The 9465-nt window shown below is 54.2% G+C and overlaps 1 protein-coding gene across 1 annotated transcript; it reads right to left on the reverse strand.

Annotated features, from left to right (window-relative positions):
• Window positions 1-5583: 5583 nt before the first annotated feature.
• On the reverse strand, window positions 5584-9449 carry SLC35B1 (solute carrier family 35 member B1; the record flags this gene model as incomplete). The annotated part of the gene is made up of 8 exons (XM_018087902.2): window positions 5584-5958; window positions 6189-6342; window positions 6628-6734; window positions 7316-7442; window positions 7942-8099; window positions 8396-8426; window positions 9076-9206; window positions 9326-9449. Coding segments are annotated over 8 exons (885 nt in total), but the record flags the coding sequence as incomplete, so codon positions are not given.
• Window positions 9450-9465: the final 16 nt, after the last annotated feature.

The raw sequence follows: 9465 nt of genomic DNA on the forward strand, positions 1-9465 counted from the left end.
GCGTGTGCCATCGTCCCTTCTCTCATGGCTCCGTGAAGGACCAGCTGCCTCAGGGAATGGCCTGTGCCATCTCCCCTTCCCTCACACCTCTGTGAGGGGGTATCTGACTGAAGGAATGGCCTGTGCCATCTCCCCTTCCCTCCCGGCTCCATGAGGGCGTGCCTGCCTGAGGGACCACCATCTCCCCTCCCGTTTCAGTGAAGGACTCCCTGCCCGAGGGAATGTTGCGCTCTTAAGCACGGTATTTATATTAACTTTTTGAGAAAGGGATTATGCAGCAAACACCCTCTCTGTCTGCCATGCCGGGGTGTGAAACGAAAGCTTGGGAGAGACCTCAGAGACCTCTGAGCACCTACGAGAGGGTTGGCAAGGAAATGGGGCCAAGCACGTGGCAGGAGGGTGAGAAACAAAAGTAAAAACAAGAAATATTTAAATTCCAGGTGAGAAATTTGTACACCACCACCACAGATGAGAGAGGTTGCCCAGAGAGGCTTTGCAGTCTCTACTGGAGGTATTCAAGGTCTGGTTAAATAAAGCCCTGAGACACCTTCTCCCCTTTCACAGGTGACCCTGCATCAAGTCCCTCCCAACCCTAATTATCCCGTGATCCCGAGATGTCATCCATGTACAGGTCTTCTCTAATTTGTAAAGGTTTTTAACCAGTGAAGCAAAATTTTCATCATTAGTAGTCCTTAATTATTTACACGTTTGTAGAGAAGCTTATCCTTTCTCTCCTGCCAGTTCCAGCCTCAGGGTGAATTAATACAATTACACGCAAATAACCGAATTAACCAGGCTCCACAGTACATCCCACACTTATTTAAATGAAAAGTGCAGAATATTTCAGTCTCATCCCTCATTCTCTCAGATGAAAAACGCTGTTGCCCTCGGCACATCAGCTCCAGGACGCTGGGCTGCCACTCTCATCCACTGCTGATTCCCAGTATTGCCTGCTTCATTCCCAACGTTTTCTCCAGCGCCCTGGGTTTTCCTGGCAAGTGCCTCATCCAAGTCCTGACCAATCCTTGGACCCTGCTTCGTTCCCTCGTTTCCCAAACTGCTGCCCACGGTGACAGAACAGCAGGTACTGCTGCATTGTGATGAAGGAATGCCATAAAACTGCCCCTCCTGAGCTACAGGCTTGGCATTAACATTCCTGATCTGGCCACACATTTCTCCTAGAGACTTGTTTTCATACCCCTTCCATCACCCTGGGTTTTATGTTCCCACGTAAGCTGTGGATTTTTAGTGATGTGTTTATCCTCTTAGAGCCCAAGTACCAAAGGAAATTACAGCACCAGTTTTAGAGAAAACAAAGAGATTCCCCCTCCCCTCTCGATTCGAGCAGAATCGAGACAGAATAAACAGAAATTCTCCTTTAATTCAGCACTGGCCAAGTGTCACTTAGAGGGAGGTTGACTTCTTTTGGAGCTTATGACATTCTCCTGATCAAAATTCTCTTGTTCACAGGAAGCAGAAAATGAAATGGGGTCCCTGCGAAAATGAAGATGGAACTTCACCTCTCCTCCGTATGTAGAAGTTCTTGGGGGTCAGTTCTGTCCTCCCTGGTGGCAGGGACAAGAGGAATGTGGTGCCTCCCCCTGCCCAGCCCCTGCCCTGGGCTGGGTCAGTTCTGGACAAAGGGCTGGACAGTGCCGGGTGCTGAGCCCTGACACTGGGGTGGAGTGAGCTGATGTGAGCAGGCGAGAGCACTGAGCTCTCAGGGGCGTTTGCTCGGGGGGAGACTCTCACCTGAGCCACACGGGTGGGTTTTCCCCCTCAGAAGCAGCACCGAGTGCTGGTGCCCACCCGGGTTGGAGGTGCCACCCTTGGCACATCCCGGTTTGATTTCCCTGCGACGCTGATTAAACCCGGGCTGTGGAGGAGTCGTGTGCAAGAATCTTAACCAGCTCCTGCTTCTTAATATTCAACTTCCTCTTTGGTTTTAATTATTTTGTCCCTGCGTTTTCCCTTTCAATTTACTAAAACTCCAGAAATGTAATTAGGGAGAGGCTGAACCCGGAGAAAGCTGCCAGCCTTTCTACATCATGATTAAATGTATCAGCCGTGCCTTCAGTGAGAGGCTGAGAAACAGGAGGCTCATAATTACCTCCCTGTTATCCAGGAAAGAATCTGCGACACGTAGGGATACAGAGTTATTGAAAATGCAGCACTAATTAAAATCTCATATAGGCTCCCCAGGATCGAGAGGATGAAAACAAGTTATTTCATTATTTCCCGGATTTGCCATCTTTGTTACAAAACCAAACAAACCCTTTCTAAACAAAGCCCGTCTCAATCACTGGGGAGACTTAATGAGGCTCTTAGAGATGCAACAGTAACAAACACATTGCAAGGTGCTGATTCCCCTCTCCCGGTACCAGGGAGACCCCCAGAACTCATTTTCCTGCTGTAAAGAGGAGGGAATGTTGTGGCAGAGCCACAAACTGGAACAGAACCGTGGCTGGGTTTGAGGGGCCGCTTTGTTTTAAATTGGAGCCATTAAGGATCCCTGATATTCCAGGTTTTTGTGCTTTAATTGTTAAATGCCAGCCAGCACGCCAAGCTGACAGGGCTGGTGAGGAGAGGGAGAGCTGCTGAGCTCCTGGGTGCTCCCAACCGTGGCAGTCAGAGCATCCTCCAGGGAAAGGAGCCTGGTCTGAGCTTTGCTTTTCCAACCCTTTTGCTCCAAATTTAATTTGCAACAGATTGGCAAGTTCTGAGCAAGACACTGAGTGGGGCAGCCCCATGGCCCCTTCCCTGGCAATGAAAGCTCCAGTGCTGGGGGGCAGGAGGGTGACAAACATTACCCACCTGTGAGAACCTGTACAATGTGGAGGGCTCAGGCAGCTCATTCACACATACAAACCCAAAGCTGGCCAGCTGGCTGCTCCCAGTCCCGAGGCAGAAATCCAGAAGGTCTAGGAAGGACACAGGAGATAGGTGGGGTTCACCTGAGCTGGGTTTTACCTCAGGGGGGTTTCACTTCCCCGCTGAGGGGCTGGGATGGATTTCCCAGGGAAGCTGTGGCTGCCCCGGCCCTGGGAGTGTCCAAGGCCAGGTTGGAGCAACCTGGGACAGCAAAAGGTGTCCCTGCCCATGGCAGGAGTGGCCCTGTGCCCCATCCCCACCTTGTCCCCCAGCCCAGGGCACTGAGTGCCACACCCAGGTGCCTTGGGCACCTCCAGGGCTGTGACCCCACCACGTCCCTGGGCAGCCCCTGCCAAGGCCTGGCAGCCCTTTCCATGGAGAAATCCCTCCTGGTGCTGGGATAGTGCCCTTTCTCACATCCCCACCCCTCAGAGCTCCTGCTGTGCACATTTCTCACCCAAATTCACTCTCCTGACTTCGAAACACCACAAAACAACTCAGTCATTTTTTGCCGTGATTAAAAACTACTTCTCTTTACGAGAAAACAAACATTGCTTAAAAAAACCCATAAATTTGACCTCCTTGAGAAAAAACTCTGACTTGGAGATTTTAATTGCAGGGAATCTGTTCCTTTTTGCTATTTTTACCTGTATTGGAAAAGTATCAAAGCTGATTTTTTTTTTTAGGAGAGGAAATTATACTTTAAAATGCACAATTGTGAGGAAGTGACTCCCCAACGTCTTTGAGTTGGTGCTTTGTTTCTCCCCCTCAGAAGCATCTCCCGCCTTCCCCGATGAGCCTGCTCTTGTTTTTTAGGCTGCTTTGCTTCAGGATGCTTTTGATCCTGCCTTCATTAAAACCTCATCCTGCTGCTCCCCACCAGCCCTAACGGGCTGTGAAATGATTTCCCTTTCTCAGAGGAAGTTGTTAACTCTGGGAGCACCTGCAGGGTGGGGGAGCTCGGAGTGTTGTCAGAAATGCCCAGATTTATCCAAGATCTATCCCAGCCAGCCTTTCCCCCACAGCAGGAGTCAGCTCCTCAGTGTTATCCCAGCGACCTTCCCGGCTGGAGGGGTGGGAATGGGCTGAGGGTGCTGATAACTGGACAAAAGACTTGGAAACTGAGGGTGAGATTCACTCTGCAGAACAGAACAGGGGAGTCTGAACGACCACAAAGGGCTCAAGCAGCTGAAAACAAAACAAAACTAAAGCAAAAAAAAGGGGGGGGGAAGTACAAGCAGCAAATAAAAAATAGGGACCAGTGGAGTGATTTGGTAAAGGGAGACCCTGAAAGTCTGGACCTTCAGGGAGTAACAACAGTTAAGGAAAAGGGTTTTTAAGGTATCCACAAACTAAGAATTTTTCATCCCCTCAGCTCTGGGATTCAAAACTAAACCCCAGTTTATTATTTCTTATTTCCTGCCAGGAATGTTTCCAGCCAGGCAGTGGGGCTGCGGGCAGGGAACCAGCAGCTGGAGTGCTGGGGGATTCTCCCACAGCCCCAAACCACCAGCCCTGCTGGTGGCCAGAAAGGGCTGAACGGGGCAAACACGGAGGAAAACCCGGATTTCCCCCTTGGTTTTGCTGCTCCCAACGACTCCAGCAGTGGAGTCACACCAGGAATTAAAGAGGAGCTGCTGCTTTGCCGCTTTTCCTGCCGGTGTTCCTCGGGAATGGCTGAAAGGAGAGTTCCCCCTGCTGGACACTGCCCGTCCCGAGCGGGCTGTGAGCCGGGGGAAAGGAGAGGGAAAGGGAATCTCTGCACAACTTCACGGTGGGTGCTCGCAGGGCTTTGTCTGAGCCCCTTCCCAAACTCACCTCCCTCCTCTGCCACCTCTGCCGGGGCAGCAGCAAAGCACCACCTCGGCCACTTCCTTCTGGGAATGAGCAAAGCAGGGCTTGGCAGCAGGAGTTAAAGATCCCTTTGCCCAGCCTGGATTGCTGCAGGATCTGAACTCCAGTGTCAACACTTGGGTCATTACTCATCTCTGGAGGGCAGAAAGTGCTTCCTGACACTTCACCCAAACTCCAGCTTCCGCCTCTGAAGGACACTGGAGCTGTTTATGGAGTGAAACAGAGCCAAGGAACTCTCAAACACAATTATCCCCCTGCAGAAGGGCCTCCCCCCACACGGGAGGGGTGGGGACAGCAGGGAGGGAGAGGGAGAGACTTCCAGGAGCAGCTCAGGGAAGAGATCAAGGTCCCATCTGGAGGGACGAGAGGCCAAAGCCCCGAACAGATGGAGAGCAAGAGGCAGCTGCAGGAACAGCCTTTCATGTGCAAAGTTTGCCCCTTGGAGAATCCCACTCTGGAGCATCACTGGATAACAACTCCTCCCCTCCGGAGCAGGGATGCTGTTCATTAACCGGGGCCCAATTAAGCAGGGCCCTGTAATTAACTGTTGTCCCCTCAGCTGGGCAGGTCTGGCAGCAGAAGGTCCTGGCTGGGGGGGGAAAGAAAGAATTTGGGCCCCCTGGTTAAACAGGTTCCCTGGGAAGCGCCAGGAATTCCGGTGTGGAAGGGCTGGGATGAAGGACATCGGGATCTCCCAATGGATGAACGTCCCACCGGCTGCTCCAGCTCCCTCCTGGAAAACCACAGGGCCAGGGGGGCTTTTCTCCAGCCTTTAATCCAGGGGTCACTCCAGGCCACGCCACAGAGCTCACGGAATTCTGGCTGAACCCCAAACCAACCGAATCAAAAGGTCGGGAAGAGTGGCCACTGGCTGTTTTTCTTTAATAAAGATATGAAGGATTTGTGGGGTTTGTCCTGTTAAGGCAAGAATTTCCTGCTGCTGCTCGGCTCCGATTACAGAAAACCAACGGGAAAAAAAAGCTCAATTACGCTCCAAATTAAAGTGTTACATCTGTGGGACAACTCAGAATCAAAAAACTGAAACAAACCAACGAAAGATTCCACACAGTCTCCTCCTGATTCCCTCTCCTGAGTCCAGTTGAACAGATCTTGAGGTACAAGACAATAAATTAAAAGTTCATTCTGTCTGCGGGGATCAACCAACCGACCAACCACCTCCTCAGTGCGACGTTTTCTTCACTCCCTTCCCGAATTTGGCATCGAGGCCGAGCCCTGCAAAGACACAAAACGAGCCTCGTGCACCGAAAAATGCCTTGTGTTCCTCCAACAAGGAGTTTGGGGGAAAAGAGGCAGCCTGAGAGCCCCCAGACTGAGGGTGTTTGGGCACCCCCGGGGTGGGGGACACCCTGAGGGGCACTGGGAGCGCCGGGGCCACTCGAGGCCTGGGGGGTAACACAGGGGGCCTGACAGAGGGAGCTCAGGGATCTGCTTCCCAGACTCACCCAGGAACACCAGGATCGTCCCCACCCACTGCATGGGGCTGATGGGGTTGGCAAAGAGGACGACCGAGGCCAGGATGGTGAAGAACTTGCGGGTGGTGGTGACGATGGAGCAGGTGAGGGGCCCGAAGTACACCACGGTCATGAAGATAAAAGTCTGGGGGCAGCAAACAGGGGCTGTTTGTCCCCAGCCCCAGGACAGGACACCAGGGATGGTGATTTCAGGGAAAAGCCGAAGGATCTTCTCTCCAATCCCGACTGTTTGCACCTGAACTCAGATCGGTTTTACAGAATCCCGGGATGGTTTGGGTGGGAGATGATCCAGTTCCACCCCATCCCATGGGCTGTGCAGGGCCCAGGCACCCCCCAGGGCAGCACAGGGTGGTCCAGCCTCACTCCAAGAGCCAGCCCAGGATGTGGGGAGCAGGGCAGGAGCACTCACCTGCCCCAGGGCGCTGGTGAGGCCGAACAGGAGGATGTTGGAGATGATGCTGGGATAACGTTCCGTGAAACTCAGGAACTCCCAGAGCTCCCCAGTGAACAGGATCCCTGGAAGACACACCAGGATGGAAACCCCTGAACCTGGGGGCCCAAAATGGCATGTGGTGCAATTTCAGTCTGTGCTCAGAGCCCCGAGGGGAGCTACGGAAGGCAGGGAGTAAATTCCAAGGTGGAAAACAACAGGAGACAAAGCAATCACCTCCCTGGTTAATTAATGAAAGGAGCAATCGTTAACTACAGATCAAATTCCAACAACACAGCGACTAATTAGAAGGGCTGCAGCCTGATCATCAAATCACAGAATGGGTTGGGCTGGGAGAGACCTTAAACTCATCCAGTTCCACCCCGTGCCACAGGCAGGGACACCTTCCACTGGCAGGGACATCTTCCACTATCCCAGGTCATCCCAAGCCCTTTCCAGCCTGGCTGGGGCTCTGGTGGGCACTGGAAGTCTCTGGTGGGCACTGGCAGAGCTGCACAGAGCAACCCCCCCTTTCACACACAGACCAACAAAAACCCCAACCCAAAGCACAAGGGGTTTTTCCCCAAAAAGGCCTGTTTTTGGAGCTCAGGGTGAGGGTCAGCCTGGGCTGGGGCTGTGCCCTGGGCTCTGGGCAGGGGGTCCTTACCCGCCCCCAGGAACAGGGTGGACCAGAGGTTGACGTTGAGCATCATGTGGTTGGAGCCAGTCTGGTAGTGAGCCCTCATGTGGTCCTGGGACACCCCCGTGAGCCCGTCCAGGGTCAGCGACAGCAGCTGGGCAGGGAGACAAAACCTGCCCTGGTTGGTCCTTCCCACAGGGAAAACCTCATGGTCCCCCTTTTCCACGGCAGCTCCCGAGCAGGAACTGATGGAAAAGGAGTTTGGTGCCTCAACACCTGAGCTGGGGGGACAGGCACGGACCCCCAGCACAGCTCAGAGCCCCCTCACACCCCCCTGCCCTCCTGAGGCACAGGGACCTGGGAATCACACCTGAGTTCTGGGATTTGGGACAGGGGAGCTGGGAAACCCACCTGAATTCTGGGATTTGGGACAGGGGAGCTGGGAAACCCACCTGAATGCTGGGATTTGGGACAGGGGAGCTGGGAATCACACCTGAATGCTGGGATTTGGGACAGGGGAGCTGGGAATCACACCTGAGTTCTGTATTTACACCCAGGTCCAGGTGAGCTGCACACCTGAGGCCTGGGTTTGGCTCCCTGGGGCACAGGTGAGCTGTCACCCCCCCAGGTCCCTCCCTGCCCCCAGCACTCACCAGCAGCAGTTCCCCGTAGCCAAAGACGTGGTCGTCGCCCCCGGCCCCCTTTTTGGGCTTGTACAGGAACAGGGCCACGCCCGCCACGATGAGCAGCACGCACAGGTACTTGGCTGGGGGGTACTTCTTCCTCAGCAGGGTCACCCCTAAGAGCATCACTGCACACAAGGGACGTCACAACCCGCTCCTAAAACCCCTCACGGCGTTAAACCCCCGGGAAAGCCACTCCTGGAAGAGTCACTGCACAGAAGGGACGTCAAAAACTGCTCCTGAAACCCCTCATGGGGGTTAAATCCCCCAAAAAGCCCCTCCTAAAGCCGTAACTGCAGAGAAGGGACGTCCCAAACTGGTCCCAAAGCCCCTCCTGGGAGTTAAACCCGGCCCAGCAGAGCAGCACAGGGACAGAGGGGGGAGAAATCCCCTCAAACACACAGGAAACAGGGAATGTGCTCACCTGGAATGGGCTTACAGGACTTGCCCAGGACCTGGAAAGGAAAGACAAGGACTGACTATCCCATCCCATCACCTGGGATGGGAGAGAGCCTGGATATGGGATGAGCACCGGGACACCCGGACACAGGACACACCAGGGACTTCCAAAATAGCAACCCCAACTCAGGGTGACTAATTACCAGGGCGACTGATAACTAACAGTGAAGGTTCCTCAACCACCCCAAGCCTTCCAACAGCAAATTCCCAACATTTCTAGGGATTGCTCTTCCCTTTCTGGATCACCTGAGCTCTCCCAAGCCCTCCCTAACACGGAAGTGGCCACACAAAAAGGGGAATCAAACCCCTGGTGTCCCTTCCCAGCCCGTGCTGTGTGATCCATACAGAGAGCAGGAAATACTGAGTGGGCCATAAATAGATCAGTAAATACTGTGTGATCCAAAACAGATCAATAAATAGTGTGTGATCCATATAACCCATACACAGATCCATAAATACTGTGTGATCCAAAACCACATCAATAGTGTGTGATCCATATAACACAGTGATCTGAGGGGTCCCAACGGTGTGGGGTGATTTATGGGGTCTCACCCGTGTGGGGTGGGGATTTGAGGGGTCTCACCCGTGTGGGGTGGGGATTTGAGGGGTCTCACCCGTGTGGGGTGGGGATTTGAGGGGTCTCACCTGTGTGGGGTAGCTGACGAACTGCAGGGCCGAGTTGCTGGACACCATGGCCCCCAGGTAGGACAGGGAACAGGCGCCGTAGAGCCACCCCCGCGTGCGATCCACCCGCGCCCCATCCACGAGCCGGATCACTGGGAACACACGGACACCTCAGCGGGATGGGGCACCCCCGGGTCCCCCGGGCCGGGCAGGGACACGGGAGAGCCCCCCCTGCACCCCGGGAAGGGCCGGGAAGGGCCGGGGCACTCACGGAGCTTGGCGAAGGCGGCGTTGATGACGCACTGGATGAACACGAGGGTCAGCGCGAACCTGAACTTCTCCTGCTGAGCCCCCTCCCCGTAACGGCCCCGAGTGCTGGGGGGGACGGACAGTGAGACACACGGACAGACA

Source organism: Manacus vitellinus, unplaced genomic scaffold (genome assembly GCF_001715985.3).
Source record: "Manacus vitellinus isolate BGI_N305 unplaced genomic scaffold, ASM171598v3 scaffold_102_pilon, whole genome shotgun sequence".
NCBI classification, from domain to species: Eukaryota; Metazoa; Chordata; class Aves; order Passeriformes; family Pipridae; genus Manacus; species Manacus vitellinus.